Source organism: Tachypleus tridentatus, chromosome 13 (assembly GCF_004210375.1).
Source record: "Tachypleus tridentatus isolate NWPU-2018 chromosome 13, ASM421037v1, whole genome shotgun sequence".
Lineage (NCBI taxonomy): Eukaryota > Metazoa > Arthropoda > Merostomata > Xiphosura > Limulidae > Tachypleus > Tachypleus tridentatus.
In genome coordinates, this window is record NC_134837.1 from 224,908,636 (window position 1) to 224,927,014 (window position 18,379).

Genomic DNA, 18,379 nt, shown 5'->3' on the forward strand with positions numbered 1-18,379 from the left:
TTTTTTTAGTCATTCATTGTCATTTGGCAGGTTCAGGTTTTCTTGGTGGCAGACAGAATTCTTTCACTGCCACTCTCTACATATTCAGATGACAGGTGTCTAACAGCCCCTGCTAGATAAATACCCATTATCATGGCCCCTTTGAAAGACTGAGAGACACTTTCTCTCATATGTTATCTTGCAGGCTAACCTTGATATGTCACATTTACATAATGCAAGCAGTAACTTGATGCTTAATTAAACCAACCTATTTCACATTTTTAAATAAATGAATTGTTTTACAGATATGATAGGGGGAGTGTCCTAATAAAGTGGTTAGTCAGCAGTACTACAGTGCTTTTCATAAAGATAGTAATAATTCTTTCATACAATAATAAACTATTACCATTTTATGGGCAGCTGGTTAAAAATATACAGTTCTTAGTGAAAATTAATTTACCTGAATTTGTTCTATGGAAAGGAATATTTCTCCATGATACTATTTTGTTTCATGTTGTCTGTGCACTCAGATAAAAACTCAATATTATTGTGAATGTTTTGTAGAAGATGCTTAGAATAGTAGTAGTATTAAGTAATAATCTTTTTCTAGTTAGTATACTGTTACAGTGTTTTCTTTTTAACAGTTCTGTTTATTTTTCCCTCATTTAGTAATTTATGTTATTTAGCAGACTATGTAAAAATGTACATGTTATTATACCAAAAATGTTTTGAATAAGGATCCTAGATAGTCCCAATAAATATTCATTCATATCTCTATTTGTTAATTGGGAAAATAATTATACATTTTTTGTTTGTTCACAGGATTACGAGGGGCTGTTGCCTATGCCTTGGCTCTGCACTTGGAGTTTGAAAATGAAAAACGTCATGTGATGGTGACCACAACATTAATAATAGTGTTGTTTACCATCCTAGTACTTGGTGGTTCCACAATGCCTCTCATGAAGGTGAATTTTTCTTTTACAATAATAATCTGTTATTTTGTAGATAGCTGGTTGAAAATTTACTGTTGGTACAATCTTAATGAAGATTAATTTACTAGAGTCTGTTCTATAGAAAGAACTGTTTCTACACTGTTTATAATGTTCTATTGTAGAAAATTTGTTGAGATTTATTCCTTACAAAACTAATTATTTTGGCTAAATATTGTGGATGTAAAGAATATTTTATTGTATGTATAGTTGCTGATCTAAGATGTACTAATTAGTTAATGAAGTTATTTCTGTAATAAGATTATCAAATATTACTGAGCTGCAGTTTTAATCCATATATAGGTCTTTATTTTTGTATATTTATATATCCCTGAAATAGTATGATAAATATTTTGTTTATTTCTTGACTATATACAGTGAAACCTGTCTAAGGTAGAATTGCACAGGACTGAGTGAAATTTCTGGCTTAAGCAGTGAACATGCACTTTCTTAATTATATATAATTTTTGAGCAGAATGTTATACTTGCTTGACTCAAGGGAAGTAAGAAGTTTGTGAATAAAATTATTACACTGTTTATGGTATAATTATTAGAATAAGAATAAAAATAGCCATTCAAAATATACACAAGTACACAAAATCTTAATCAAATTTATTTGAAGAAAGTGTCCAATTTCAACCGTTTCATTTTTTTTAATGGGCTTTCTCATGTGGTTTGAAGAAAATGTCAATTCTACAGTCTTTTCATGATGTTCATTTTCCCCCTTCATTTTTGCATACAATTTGATAGTGTTAATATAATTTAACACTTGTGATGAAGTAGTAATTTCTATTTTCTCACTATCTTTTCCATTTTGTTCATCTTCTGAATCTCTCAAACTGTTAGCATCTTGTGATTCTATTATAGATTTTAAATCAATTTTATCAGTTTCTGCTAGAACATTCTTGTCAACTTTCAGAAAACTTTCCACATTTGCAGAATCATCTGCATCAATCTTCTTAATCCGTTTGGATTTCACTAGAATTGTCATAACAAACAACTTCTCCACAGTTTCCACCATTATCAAGAATAAATCCACAGTATCAAAAGCACTTTATATAAACACATTCATCTTTTACGCATTTGATGAAATGACTTAAAAATGCAAATGCATCTAACACGTCAATTTTCATGGTCATTTCAGTCATCCATGTTTGCAATAATGTGCTGAAGCATCAAATTTTTTGTATTTTAATTTTATACACTATATAATTCCATTATAATCTCGTGGCTATAGAACTGATGTTATACATGGAGGTAGAAAGATTAAAGAAACATTTAAAAGGTGAACTTTTGGGTGACAAGTTGCATTTTCTAGAAAAAATAGAATATTCCTATTTTCTTGTTCCATTCTTTTGTTGAATTTGTTCAAAAATTCCTCAAATACAACACTTGTTATCCATGATTTATTATTCTCTTTCCATTCCACAGGAAGTTGATTCTTCCTTAAATTTTTGAAACAATGCGGATTTTCACTTTTACGTATTACCCATGGTTTCTCTAATTTTCCATCAGCAAATGTGACCAAAAGAATAGTCAATCATTCTTATGAGTATTATTTTATGAATTTCTTATGATGCTAATGTTATGAAAAAAATATAGCGACCTCCAGAATAATGGTGGCAGAAAAAAAGAACAGAATATATTTAACCAATACTTACTGTAACAAAATGTCCAAGAATTTATTAATATTTAAACAAATTATTTATTGATATTTAAACAAATTATTTATTAATATTTAATCAAAAACATTTTTTCTGCCTTAGTCAGGTTCTAATCCTACTTATTGTTAGATGAGGTAGGTAAAAGATATTTTTCTGTCTATGTTGCACAAGTTCCACCATAAAGAGAACCTTTTATAAGAGAAATATTAAGATAATGCTTCAAAATTTTGATATTTCCAGCTTGTATAGGTTTTCACCTTATGCAGTTTTCAGCATAGACAGGTTTTACTGTATATGGTTTTTAGTCATGTCTCAAAAAGCATGGTGAAAACTCTGATAAAGGTTCTGTGAGAGTAAACTAAACTTTTGGAAAATAGTAATTTATTTTAATGTGTGCTAGATTGTCTATAAAGTATTATTTTATGGATTTCTTATGATGCTAATGTTATGAAAAAAATATAGTTTATTTCCTAGTTTTTAGGCACAACTATTTCTGTGCTTTGGAATTAGAAGAAAAGGTTTCTGGTGTATGAAATGTTTTATTCTTTTAAAGATTACTGAGCTATTCAATGTCCAGTTAAATGACTGTGTGTTTCATGTTTTAGTTTTTGAAAGCTGAAAGAAAGAATAGAAAAAGAAGAGGCCAGGAAAAAGAAATTTCTCTGAGTAAAACTAAAGAAATGGTAAGCGTGCTAATTCTTGTTTTGACTGTAATGTTTTCTTTATCTTTTTATTTGAGTATGACATTTTTTAAATTTTGGGTAAGAGTTGCTGTTAATTATTAGACTCAGTATTTGCAAACAGTTCTTAGTGTTCACTAGAGTTAATTATGTAATAATATACTAATACTATTGTTGAAAAAAAAAAGATGAAATTAACAGTGTTGTTATTTTTGACTCTGTTGTACTTTTTGATTCTTAATTTTTCTTAGTACTATCACAGTACCTTCCATAACTAACATCACAGAGTAGGTGCATTCTCAGCATTTTACAGAAGAGACTCAACCATAACCAAATGAGAAGCTAGACCCTCATCGGTTATACACTTCCTTCAAGCTTCAGAGTTTCAAACTTTTTGAACAGTGAAAAGGTCAAAATACAAAATTGAAACATGGTTTCTGCAACTATGGATTTAATTTTTGTAAAGGAAAATCCTAACAGTATTTATTGATAAAGACAAGGTTTGAAATATAACTTTACAAACTTCTGCTGTTATCAGCAGACTACCTGAAGAACATTTATTTTTAAACCTCACTAAATTAGTTAAGTTCTTAATTGTATAAGACAATGTTTAGAAAAATCCTGAATTTCCCTTAATGGGAGAAATGTTACATTTTTTCTTTATATCTTCCCTCTTCTGCAATATATTCACCATCCCTGCAATGAGTACAAAGTTTAACATAAATTACTATAAAATCATCGTTACTCAGATGTTATATCATTCAATCTTGTTTGGTTGCAAAGCCATTGAACAGCAAATCAGATCCCTCTTGCCACACCCAACATTCACATCCTGTCTTTCAGTATTTGTTAATAGCTTTTCCTATGTTTAATACTGTATTATTTATAACCAATATGAAGCCAAGGTTTTTAATCTGTCTCATGATGTGATATATTACATTTCTCTCTGAACAAAAAATTATTAATTTCTCATTTAGTACAAAGTTCAATTCCATAAGAAACATTAACTAACTTGAGTGAATTTGTGATGATTCTTGTCACAAAAATTGTAATGGATGTTCTCTGCTATTTCTTGTTATTATTTTACGTTCTTTGGTACATTATTTAATTAAATAAAAATGATTTAGTGTATTACTACCATTAATATAAAAAGTAGGGTTAAATTAACAGTCAACAGCAAAAAGGTCCAGGTAAGTTCTTTATTCTTGTTATTCATGTGTATTCTTTATTCATTATTATAAAAGTAACCAAATGTAAAAATAGGAATATCTTTAGAGTAGTTAAGGTTAAATTACACAAAATAAATAATAACAAGTCCCATGTTCTCCAAAGGATTTACAACTTGCAACGGCATGAATAGTAGTTAGACAAGGTTTAAAAGGCAGTTGAGGCTATTCTTGACTTTATTCACAGTTGGAAACAGATGTTTGTATTCAGTCCAGTAATGTTTCTCTGAAAGGTCATGAGGTTGCATTTATGGACAGTTTTGGACATTCAGTTTTTCTGGTGTCTTTCATTTACTAGATCAATTTCTCATGAGGCCAATTTTGATCAGCTGCCTCTTCTACAGTTGGTCAGTTAGGTGTGTGATGTTTTGAGTTTTTCTCCAGTTGCTTTTGAGTATGCACTTTCCTTGGTGGTGGAAAGTTCTGAAGGTGAACACTTACTTTTTCCTCCATCCTCTGATATTATGGTCATGCAGGGAAGTTTACTGTTTAGTTATGTGAAGGGATAGCCAACATCAGTCCCTTAGTCCATTTATACTCTGAATATATCTGGCCTGTATCCAAAAGGATTCTTTGCTCAGTTGAAATGCTGCGGTAGCAGTGGTAATTATGCAATACCTGTGGGGTTTGTGAGTGCTTGGCTGTGAGAATTTCTGATTGTATAGAACACTTTTACCATGCATTCATGGGTGCTTGAAGTTCTTGTATCAGGATTGGCCATTCAGTTCATATCTCCACTTCCATTATCTCTTCCCCTTCCAAGTCTTTAGTGTTTCCACCTCCTGCAGATCCTCAGATTTCTGAACTTTGTTCTAAGGCTTCAGAGACTTGTTGTTCAAGGAGGCAATGGAAAATCAACTGAGTTTTTTCTAGGGTTTTATTCCCATCTGTTTGTTTTGCCCAAGAAGATTGAAAATTGACATCTGATAATCAATCTTTTTTATCTCACTCAATTCTTAGATCCTCCCAGGTTCACAATAGAGTCATTCTTCACTCTACATTGGAATTTGTATGCCAGGACTGTGAATAACTAAGTCTGATGCTCCAGCATTTATCTACATATTCCCATAGCAGAGTCCTTCTGCCACTATTTGCATTTTTGGCACAAGGATCAGTTACTGCAGTTCAAGAATCTGCCCTTCTAACTAAAACATGCTCTGTACAATCATACAAATTGTTTTTTTTTCACTTTCATTTCGTAGACCTGTACGTACATTTATATGGATGACTGGTTACTGCTAGCACCATCTTGTCAGTTGGCAGATTGTCATACCCAGATTCTCCTGTCAGAACTCATGAAGGCAGGCTTTATTGCCATAGCTGAGAATTCTAACCTCACTCCAACACAATATATTATCTATCTGGACATCTTTTCCAACACATATCTCAGTCGGACATAGTCAACTCCCATCTGGCTCCATTCTGTGGAACAGACAGTCAAATTCTTGCTTGTGTCATTTTCTTCCACTGCAAAGATGGCTCTTTCTCTTTTGGGGATGTGGGTACCACATGAATCTCTCATTCTTTTGGGATGAATGCATATGATGTTCCTTCATTAATCTCTATACAGCCAGTGGATCACAAACAGCAATCCTCTGAATCACCCAGTTTCCTTGTATAGGATCATTATCTTTGATCTTGTGTGGTGGTTAGATTAAAGAAATACAACAAAGTGTCTCTGTACTACTGGTCCATCATGAAATCTACCTCTTTGCAGATCCCTCACCTAATGGATGAGGTGCATATCTCAACAGTCCAAGGTCAATGGACAGACAACAAGGCTTTTTTTCCACATTAGTGTTTTAAAAATTCTTCCTTTTCAAAGAGCAATGTCTCAAGGTCTGAAATTATTAAGTGTAAAAATTGTCAGGCTTCATTCTGACAATTAAGGAAGTAATTGGCCCCAATTTCTTTGTTTTTGAACATTGGAATGTCTATTGGACTAAATTCCATCATATCAGCCCTACTGGCTTACCATGTTCAGGGGGTGATAAAATTGATAGCAGATCATTTGTCTTAACCCAGCTTGATTTTCCCTATTGAACAGATGCCACACTGCAAGTTTTCTATTGGATTTGTTTTTGTTTCAGGACATCAATGGTTGACTAATTTTCAGTTCATTGAGATGTTTGACTGCCAACATTTTGGTTTCCAATACCTCATTCTTGAATGCTAGTGATAGATTCACTCAATCAGAGTTGGACAGATTGTTTCTTTATGTCTTCCCACAGATTTATGTGTTACTGAAAGTTCAAATTATGGCTTGATCAACCTCTTTTCATTTTTCAGTCCTTAAATATGTCAAGCTACTTTTGCATTTTACAGTAAATAGAAGATGTTCTTTACTGAAGTCTTTCCTTTCTTTTATTGAAACATACGTTGGTCCACTTTGAGGGGGAAATTCTATTTTAGTCTCATTGAACCAGAAAATTTCAACATGAGATTTCTGTGAATATTTCTTTGCAAATTTTGATGGTTTTATGATTTTTCTTTAAAATTAGCTTGTAATGAAACCTACATCTATACTGCTCTTTTATGTTCGTATAATTTGTACATTTCTTTTGTGTACTGTTATATTTGATACTTCTAAATCTTTTGTAACTCATCTCTTAATATTTGATATTTTATAGCTGCTTGAACTATTTTCCCCCACGTTCTACCCACAATTTTGATTGCATATTCACTTCTTTCAAGTATTTTAGTTGAATATATTCTGTGGCCACCTCAATCATCAATCTAATTATGAATTTGGGTACTTATTTCCTTTATACATCTAAGTAGTTATATCTGTTGTTATAGTCAGCTGTATCTGCCTGAGTCTACCCAACCTTCTCTCAGTATTGCTTGTCTACCTCCTCAAACTACCATACTTGTTATGGGATGATGTCTATTTTGACATTTTTCCTCCACTTGATTATGACTTGGTCTTTCCAGACCTCTGTTGCAAATACTACTAGGATTACCTCAGCTTTTATTTTATACATGTTTTTCCCCACCTTTTCCAGACATTTTTGTGTCTTTTTTGAGAGATGATGTTGACATGCGTCATCCTTCATGGGCTTTGGTTCACTTTACCATAGCTTTTAATAAGCAAATTTGTTTTTTGTCTTCCTGCTTCTAAGCACTTCAGGTCTCTGTTGCCTGTAGGAGAGAGAGAATCTGTAAATCCTGTATTCCTTTCTCCTTGCATATGTTTTCTAGCCTTCACATTTCACTGTTTCCTCTTCTATTGTTATTAACTGTTATACACCTCCTTTATGAGGTGTTCAACCTATTTCTTGTGGATCTGGGGTAACATCTTCCTCTTCTTTACTATGCAATTTGGCTGATTGCAATCTTTTATTCTTTCTTTACACAAATGGCTTTTTTGCTTTTGGAATTTTCTGAAGCACTACACTGTCTTATACCACATTCATTTCTGTTCCACTTCTAATCATGACTTATAAATGGTTCTTTTTCTCCACTAGTCTATTTTATTGTTGTTTGTTGTTTTTTTTTTTAGGAGGGTCTTACTTCTGTGACTTTAGCATCATGTGAGGTATCTGTGAGGTCATTCTCCAGGACTGAGGATGCCTAAGATCTATAATTTGCTGTCTTAGGTTTGCTCAATGTGCAGATGATTATCAGTTTCTTTATCTTCAAACATCTTTTGGATATCTTTGTCTTTGTCTCCATTTCCTCATCAACTAGCTTTAGCTGTTGATGCATTTAGACAGGATTGGAAGCTGTCAATAACTTTATTTCTCACCCCATTCATCATATTTTCAGGTTGATTTTGTTCATCTTTGCCACTCTGTGTTATGTTTTTCTGATAGCTCCATCCAGGCTAACACAGATCTGGGTTTTCTTGACTGCTTCAGCTGGATCTCTTCTTTGTTTGTTCTAAATCAGATTTTTTTTTCAATCCACCATTTTGTCATGTGGCACGTTCTTGCTTTTGTTTGCTTTCATTTCCTTCTATCTCTCACCTATATGGCCTTCTACATCCCATACATGCTGCAGGTTTATTCACTGCCTTCAATGTTTCTTTCCATTGGTTCCCTTTCCTGCTGTTTCATTCTGTGACACAATACTTCTGTTTGTAACTATCTTCTTCCTTTCCTACCCTTTCATTTCAGTTTTTGATTTGATTGGCTTTTCTTCCTTGTCTTCTTTTCCTGTAATCAGTTCATAGTGTCTTCATTCTGATAAGGCATCTTCCCTTTTATCTGCATTTCACCCTTGTCATATGTTGGAGATACGTTTTTGTTGAGGACTGTGACTATACCTCATACATTAATCTTCCATTGTCTACATTATGTAGCTGTTTCTTTCTCATCAGACTACTGTCTTTCACCTGTCACCATCCTTCACTTCAGAAAATATTGAGGAAGAATAACTTCAGCATCATATACAAATATCCAAAATTAAAAATAACCTAACTGCAAACAGAAAAACACCTGAAGATAAAAAGCAAGGCATTTATATTATCCCATGCCAATCCTTTGAGGAAGATTACACAGAAGAAATGTTGACACAAGAGTTTCCAAGCATAGAAAAGAAATAAAATATAGAAACCAAAACAATGCCACTTTTTTCATATGAGAGATTCTGGCCATCAAATTGATTCGAAATCCACAAGAAATTTATACAAAAATGGTGACTACATAGAAAGAAGAATCATTGAAATTGCTTAATCAAAAGCCTGTCTTATTTAAGTACCTCTTAAGGTCACTTTTAACTTCACAATTTCTTGACCTCTTGTATTCATAAGAATAATCCAAGCTCAGGGATCACATAGATGTATATTGATAAGTTTTTTTTTTCTGCCAGAAGAAAATGTGAGACTGAAAAGGACACATGCATGTGTCAAAAATAATTTCTTTAATATCTTAGTGCTAACAGTTTGTTATGCTTACTGTGGTTTTTCACTATTCATTATCTTTTTATCTTTATCATCAACTTATTTCCAGAAAGTATCCAGTACATGGTTATGCAATTTATCTATGCCATCACCATATTTGACATCCATCTTTTTCTACTCTGATATTCTCTACTTTATGACCTACCTTCACTGGCAGTGAATTTCTTGTGGCAAAATTAAAATGATATTTTTTTCTGTATACCTACCTGGCATTAGCCAAGATCAGTTCCATGAAGTGTTAGGTTCTCCACAACACTTGAATGAATGTAATTGATTTTCCATAAGATAATGTCAGTGCATCTTATGCAAAACCAATTATGTTCATTCAGGCTTATACTCTACTTCGTGGTATTAGACATATTGTGTTGTGTCTGAGAATATCAGAGGTGCTGTAAACCAGACTGAGAAGATCTGTCTGATTAACAACAAAAGCTTTATTTCCAAAAATAAACTTAATTTACACAAAAACCAAAGTCTTAGTTTTATGTATTGTGTATTTCATTGTATATTGCTAGTGTTGGTTGGTTGGTTAGTTGGTGGATTTTATTGAAAAATTAATTCATTTATACATGTGTTTTATTTAAGCCTAAAAGTGCTTGAAAGATTTGTAATCTGTGAAGCAATCAGAAGAAAATAAGTAAGTATCAACAGTTCAGTGACAAGAGCACAGTATATTTACATGATGTGAGATACCAAATGTTTCAGCTAAAGCAAGGTTTAATGAGACTACAGAGCACAGTTCTGACTTTTAACAGTTAGAAAACTAACTTTGCTCCACCTTCTTGGTTTAAAATATAAAACTCTAACCAAAGTTCATGAAGTAGAAAAAATAAGTCATATCACTTTCAGTGATCCTTCTGATGTATCAATATGTAAGATTACACGTCCATTCTCAAGGAAAACTGGCTTCAGAGTATGACAAATTTAGTCAAATTCATTGAAGCTGAAAGCTTTACACTTGTTGGCTGTTACTATGTTTTTCCCACAGTTCATTTTTAAATTTGATAAGTATTCACATGTGATTAAAATTTAAAATTCTAACTGTATGCCATTAGAGGATTGTATAACACAATGTAATAATGACATATTAATTGTTCAGTAATTTTTTCATATGACAGCTACTTGTCTGGAACAAAGAAATTGCCAGTACAAGAGCAAAATAGCATATATGTATCTAGAATTATATATCATGATAGTTATTGATTTTTAAAAAAAAACTATCTTTTAAAAAATACAGTAAATCATGACTGAATATTAGTGATTTAATGCACATTTATCAAAGGAACTTTCATTTTCCATCTTTCTCTCAGAATTGTTTTTACAAATTTAGAATTATCTAAGAATTGAGAGAACAATTTGTTTTTACATGATTCTAAAAAAAAAGTGTAAAATACCAAATGCCTGACCTAGCATAGCCTGGTAGTAAAGGCATTCAACTTGTAATCTGCAGAACATTATACATGTTTGGCCTTTCAGGTGTAGAGATATTATAATATATTGAATAAATTCACTGCCAGTTTTCTATAAAAGTAATTAAAAAAGATTTCAATTTACTGGAATTTTATTCTGAATTGTAGAATTGTGTATGCACTTAGTGGTAAGTGGCAAATTTGAATTATTTGATAATTAAATGTTTTACATTTATGGTTATTAAAATGTAACTTCATGGTTAAAATTAAATTTATTGATGTTATAATTTAAAATTGTTCTCTAACTCTCAGTACTTTTTAACTGCAACTCATCATGTTTTTTTTTGTATACTTAGGGACAAACAATTGATGCTGAGCATCTGTCAGAACTGACGGAAGAAGAATATGAAGTAAATTTCATGAAATCAAATCTGAAAGGTTTTATTCGATTAGATGTCAAGTATCTCATTCCTTTTTTTACAAGAAGATTCACTCATCAGGTTAGTTCTCACTCACCTCTTATCTTATTATGTCTTTACCATAGCACTCAGACTATACTTTTTTATGCATTCACAAAGTAGTTTCATTAAATCATTTACTTTAATTCATGAGTCTTTAAAAAGATTGGTGCATTGGTTGTTTCAAGATTTTTAACATTATTGCTTCATGTTATTCTGGAAAGTTTAAATGTCCCAAGGTTACATGTACTCATAAAAAGATAAATTATCTCCACTTCTGCAATGAAAATTGCCCCTGGGTTTAACTACTTGTGTATCGTTGTTTTGCAAAGTATGTTCATGATGTCAGAAAAACATGTAGATTCAAGAAGTCATGATAAAAATGAAAGAAAATCCTATAACTCAAGAGCTTCAGAAAGGTAGACCTTTTTTCTTCAGTGGCAAACTGGGAATGGTAATGTAGTTGAATGATATATATATATATATATAAAGGGGGTTTAGTGGTGTCGTGGTTTTCTAAGAAATGTCTATTTCTCTGTGTACCGTTGTAAGTGTCTGATTTCTTGTACAGTACAACTAATTGCAATAGTGTATGTGAAAAGGTATTTGAGATATTTACCTTAGAAATAGCTAAATATATGTAAATTTAAAACTATACTTAAGTGTTTAAGTAAAATAAAAAGAGTTTATTGTCAGGTATCATGACATTTTTCAATACACACCAACAAACCACAGCAAGTAAGAAAGTGACACTTGATAGCAACAAACATTAGCTTTGGGATTGTAATTCTATTATTCAAAGCAAATGTAAAATTTACAGATTTAAAACCAGGCTGTCAAAATCAGATACTGTTTGAGATTCTGATGGATAAGAAATATTTAAAATGGATTTTAGTGTTTCTAGTCTTTCATCATGTGGAACATTGGTAGAAAGGGAAGAAACATCTATCTCGTAAAAAAGACTGTTGGGTAGTAATAGTCCATCAGTATTGATATCTTCTATGATGTTAAGAAAGTAGGTAGTATCCTTCATGTAGAAGGGTAAGGTACAGGGAATACATTTTATGTGTTGGTCAATAAAAGCAAACAGCTTTTCAGTAGCTTTGTTTATATGAGAAATTATAGGTCAGACATGATTTTCTGGTTTGTTTATTTTGAGTAAGAAATAAAATCTATCAGGAGAAGCTTGTCTGGGTATCAAATACTGAAAGATTTCTTTGTTAATTTTATTGATTTGAAGAAGTTTTTTAAGCTTTTTAGTTAGTATCTTAATAAACAGAGTGGTAGGATCATGTGAGAGTGTTTCATAGTATTTAATGTTCTTTAGTTGCTAGTTACCTTCTGTGATATAGTCATCTTTGTTAAGAATAACAATAGTTCCCTCCTTGATATTGTTATTCAATTTAAGACTTTAAAACACTTCTTCTTTTTTGGTTAGTATGTTCAATAAAGTCTTCATTTGTTAATTAGTCTCATGTAGAAATACTTTGGTTAGAATACTGGCTTTCATCTGTTAGTGTAAGTTCTCAGAATGACTAGCAATGCACTTCACACCCTGAAGAACATAGTAACTTCCCTATTCCTTCCCTCAAAGTTAGCCATCCTGTATCTCATAATTACAACAACATCTTCACACCATTATCTGTCAATATTCAATGTGAACCAAGCTGTGAATCACTTAATTACATCAGAAAAAAACTATTTCAAAAACCACTGAGAAACACACAAAATGTTATCAAAATGTTATGCCAAGTCACTAGAGCAGTGATGGTGAACCTGTGGTATGTGAAAACGTTTTGCTGTCACTTTACATGCAGTGTGCCATCTCTTGATTCTTTAAACTTTAATGCTAACCCATAATCAATAAATATGTATCTAATTATTATCATTATTGAGAAATGTAGCAACAACTTATTTTCTCCAACCCGGGAACAGTGAGAAATGTTCACAGGAGACGTCTCATGCCCTCTTGGCACCAGCTTTGCAATTGTGGAAACCTGTGATATTGGATGACACGTTTTGAATTCCTTGCAGACCCAGTGTACACATCAACATTTGAGTAAAAATAGAAATAAACTGTTGATGTTGGCTTCACTCTGTTTACATTTTTCTTTTCTTGTTTGTGAGTAAATACTGGATATTTAGTGATAATGGTAAATATGCATTTATTTTTTCTCAGTAAATATATGAATTATATTGTTAAAATTATGTTTGGCATGACATGCATGCATTTTTGATCAGTTAGTTAATTATAGGTTTGTTTTTATATCAATGACCTAAATTTTCACCTGCTGTTATGTTACAGTAAATTAAATCATTGTACTTAAGTTAATTAGTGAAATATTTTTAAATTGTATTTACCATTTTCAACTTGTCTGAATATCAACTCAACCAGCAAAGAAACAAAAATATTCAAATGACAGTAGCAGCAGCAGAGATTTTCAAGAATTGTGGACTGATACATTTGGCATGATCAAAAAGGTTGATAAAGCATTATGTATCTTATGTTCTGAAATAATGGTGTGCAGGACTTCATCTGTAAAGCAGCATTGTGAAACTGTTCATAAATGGCTTTGTGATAAGAGTGAGCAAGAACAAAAGAACACATTTCTTGAGAAATCAGCAACAACAACAACATGCACTCAAATGTTTTAATGAAATTTGTTTCAGGTAATTTCAACTTAGTTGCTGCTAGTTTTGAGATTTCAAAGATTATTGCTCAACATGGAAAACCACTTAGTGATGGGGAGTATATTAAAGAATCATGGTTAGAATTTTGATGGTTTTTCAGAAAAATAAAAATTATTCAGCACATCAAGGAATTGCCAGTGAGTAGAAACACATGAAAAGATAGAATATTAAAGATGGAATCCAACATAGCAGAACAGCTAACAAAAGATAAGGAGGCTTTGTGTGCAAAAGCTTGTCTTAAGGAGCTTGAAAAAGTGATGGACATTGTAACTGAGGTAGTTAATTTTATTTCTGCACATACTTTGAAAAAAGACAGGTTCAAAATTTACTGAGAGAGAAATTTATTGTACACAGGACTACTTATGTATGTCATTGTTTATTGGCTGAGTAAAGGTTCTGTTCTTAAACGATTTGTTGAGTGTTTGGATGAAATTTGTCTGTTTTTGACAAGTGAAACCTTTTTTTGTCAAGAATTATCTAATGCTGTGCGGATTTGTATATTGATGTTTTTTACAGATTTCTCCTCACATTTAAATAACTTGAGCACCAAATTGCAGGGATTTGGTAAAACACTTGATGTTATGTCTGATAACATAAAAGCTTATGAAATCAAACTGAAAAATTTTCAATGTAATGTTTACAAATGAAATTCGGGTTATTTGAAGAAACTGCAAAATTCATAAAGTATGCAGACAGTGTAACTTTAGACAAAGAATTTGGAAATGTTGCAGTGGATTGACTTGGATAATTTTGAGATGAAACTGATTGATTTACAAAGCAGCTCAATTTAGAGTCAAACATTTGTTGACTTAAGAGCTGAACTAGAAAATATTGGAAGAGATTGGTTAGTGACTGGAATAATGCAGAAAATCAGGTTTTGGAATTCTTTTCCTGAAACTTTTGAATGTCTGAAAAATGATTACAATGATGGTATTAACAGTATTTTCATCAACATATTTGTGTCATTATTTTCAATGATGAACTTTGTAAAGTGTAATTATAAGAATAGACTTGTTGATAAAACTAGTGCTGTATGTATAGCTTCTAAAACAACAAATACAAGCCTGATATAAAATATTGTCATCATTGGTGCAGCAGGAAAAGTGTAACTAAGAGTAAAGTATGCTTATTTTTTTCCCTTCACAAATAAACAAGAGGATTCCTTCTTTATCCATATAAAAAGTCTATTATTGTTACTAATTTATTACTTTTGTTTCATGTGAATTGCTATAGTTATTAATAACATGTAACTCCTAAAGTTGTTTCATTTAAAATAATTCAAAATAATAATAAATGATAATCTTCTGCTAAAAATTATTATGGGCACATAAGAGAGTTTTTTTTAGAAAATTATCCCCAATTGGGATACACACACTCATAAAGGTTTGCCATCCCTGCACTAGAGCATAACATGAAAAAACAAAATATACCTTTATCTCTCACATTAAAAAAAAACAATAATAGTAGGAGCACATGATCAGAACTTTTGCAACAAAAGGCAACAGATCCTTGAAAACACCTCCCTAGAACTCATGAATATCACTAAGTAAAACATTCTGTCAAATGTCTGTCAGTATTCTAAACAAAGAAATTTCCCACTGTTATCACCTTTACAACCCTTTGCTGGAAGAACCACAAAAATTTATAAAGAAAACCAACACATTTCTTCTTAAAAATAATAACAAAAATCAGCTTCCTTTTAATAATACCAATTTAAAAAGTACTTTTAACAACTTTTTTTTCATGAGAAACCACCAGAAAATATTAAAAACACTTCATATTTTAATATGCTTATGTGTTCTCAAACTAACTGATCTGTTGAAAATAATAGTGACCTTATAAAACTTTCAGATAACAATGAACACTTCCCACATATCTTTAATATTGTTTATCTTTTGGACCTAAATCTCTCTGTAACAGAACTCAGTCTCCTTGATGAATGTCTCAACTTTTGCCCAAATAACAGCTACAATAATGACCTCAAACTTTTTTATGACCTTCATGAATTTTCTAGAAAATTAAGAATTCACAAATATTTTCACAAATCCATATACATAAAAAAAAAAAAATGCATACATCAAATTTAAAGAAAAGTCTTTATGGACACCTCCACCAAACAGAGAACTACATTTAGAGAATTATATTAAAGCAGTAGGAAATGACATAATACAGACCTTAAGATCTTCAAAGCATACCCCACGTTATGAACCGCTTCTAGCATTGGTTATAAGAGTCTTATGCACTTAATGTGCATATCATTAGCATTACAAGCATTAGTTTTCTTTTGTGTACAAAGTTGCTGTTAGGATTAATTATATACTGGATAATGTTTTATGTGTATACATTTAGAATCTGACAACAAATGTTAAAACATTTGTTTCTAGAATAATATTTAAAATTATCTCCACTATCTCATGTTGATTTAGGATGAATAAGACTTGACTGTAATATGTTATATTTAGGTAATATATAGGGTAATATACTTCAAGCACTGGTGTATTTTTTGGTACACTAAGTGTTAATGCTGTAAATGGTACTATTTTGTTGATAAGGGTACATGTAAGATCATTAATTTAAATGTCAGTACACTGTGTGTGAGATATATATAACATCATTATGGAAAAATGCCAGTGTTTGTATGTAGAGTATACTAACAATCTATTAACTAATATTTTATGTAATGTATGTGGAGTTTATGTATTTCATAATAACTGGACTCATTATGGTCTATGGATGTACAGTCATGTAAAAAAGTTAGGACACCCTATGAAAGCCTGTGTATTTTTGTAATATTTTTGGATATATAGACATGTAATTGCAATTTTAACAATACTGAGAGATTATAGGAATATAACTAAACAATTAAAACTGAAGAAAAGACTTTTCAAGATCTTCTGTAAATGTAATTGTACAGAAATGCATATTCTGACTGAGGAAAATGTTAGGTCACCCCCACATTTATTTTCACACACGGGTGTATCACACCAGGTGCACATGATTAGAAGATCGTTACTCAGCATTTTGAATGAGGCTTGCTCTATTTAATCCTCAGACATTTAGTTTGGTGTGCTCCTGACTGTTGAAATGAGAGTGAGCACCATGGTGAGAACAAAAGATCTGTCTGAGGCCTTCAGAAAGAAAATTATAGCAGCTTATGAGTCTGGTAAGGGATTTAAAAAGATCCCAAAAGATTTTGAAATCAACCATTCTACTGTCTGGAAAATAGTCAACAAGTGGAGGGCTTCCAAAACAACTGCCAACATGCCCAGGTTTGGTCATCCAAGCAAGTTCACCCCGAGAGCAGACCGCAAGATGCTAAAAGAGATCTCCAAAAATCCTAAAATGTCATCACGGGACCTACCGCAGGCTCTGGCTAATATTGATGTGAAAGTGCATGCATCTACAATCAGAAAGAGACTGTGCAAGTTTAACTTGTATGGGAGGTGTGCAAAGAGGAAACCTTTGCTCTCTAAGAGAAACATCAAGGCCAGACTGAAGTTTGCCAGAGAGAATGTAGACAAAGACCAGGACTTCTGGAATAATGTTGGACAGATGAGTCCAAAATTGAATTATTTGGACACCAGAACAGAGGACATGTGTGGCATAAACCAAATACAGCATTTCAGAAAAAGAATCTCATACCAACTGTGAAACATGGAGGTTGGAAGTGTCATGGTTTGGGACTGCTTTGCTGCAGTAGGACCTGGACAGCTCACAATCCTAGAATCCACCATGAATTCTACTGTGTATCAGAGGGTGCTTGAGGATCATGTGAGACCATCTGTACGAAAATTAAAGCTAAAGCAGAACTGGACCCTGCAACACAACAATGATCAAAAACATACCAGTAAATCCACCAAGGACTGGCTGAAAACTAAGAAATTGGAGAGTCCTGGAGCCGAGTCAAAGCCCAGATCTTAATCCCATTGAGATGCTGTAAGGTGACTTGAAACGGGCTGTACATGCAAGAAACTCCTCAAACACCTCACAGCTGAAAGAATTCTGCATTGAGGAGTGGGGCAAACTTTTTTCAGACCGATGCCAGAGACTGGTAGATGGCTACAAGAAGCGTCTCATTGCAGTTATTTCAACCAAAGGGGGAAACACTATCTATTAGGGGGTAGGGTGTCCTAACTTTTTCATCAGTTAGAATCTGCATTTTTGTACAGAAGATCTTGAAAAGTCTTTTCTTCAGTTTTAATTGTTTAGTTATATTCCTATAATCTTCTCTGTATTCTTAAAATTGAGATTAAATATCTATATATCCAAAAATGTTACAGAAATACGCAGGCTTTCATAGGGTGTCCTAACTTTTTCACATGACTGTATATCAAGTGTCAGAATTATTCATAAAGTCCACTAACATCATATTGATATCAC

The 18,379-nt window shown here is 32.2% G+C and overlaps 1 protein-coding gene across 1 annotated transcript in view; it reads left to right on the top strand.

Moving 5' to 3' along the window:
- Window positions 1-18,379, top strand: part of LOC143240971 (sodium/hydrogen exchanger 8-like) — a 49,877-nt gene that overhangs the window by 14,703 nt on the left and 16,795 nt on the right. Inside the window, exons 6-8 of the mRNA XM_076484316.1 lie at window positions 802-944; window positions 3,238-3,315; window positions 11,207-11,350. Of these exons, the coding sequence (XP_076340431.1) occupies window positions 802-944; window positions 3,238-3,315; window positions 11,207-11,350 (365 nt within the window). The remainder of the gene's footprint in view (window positions 1-801; window positions 945-3,237; window positions 3,316-11,206; window positions 11,351-18,379) is intronic.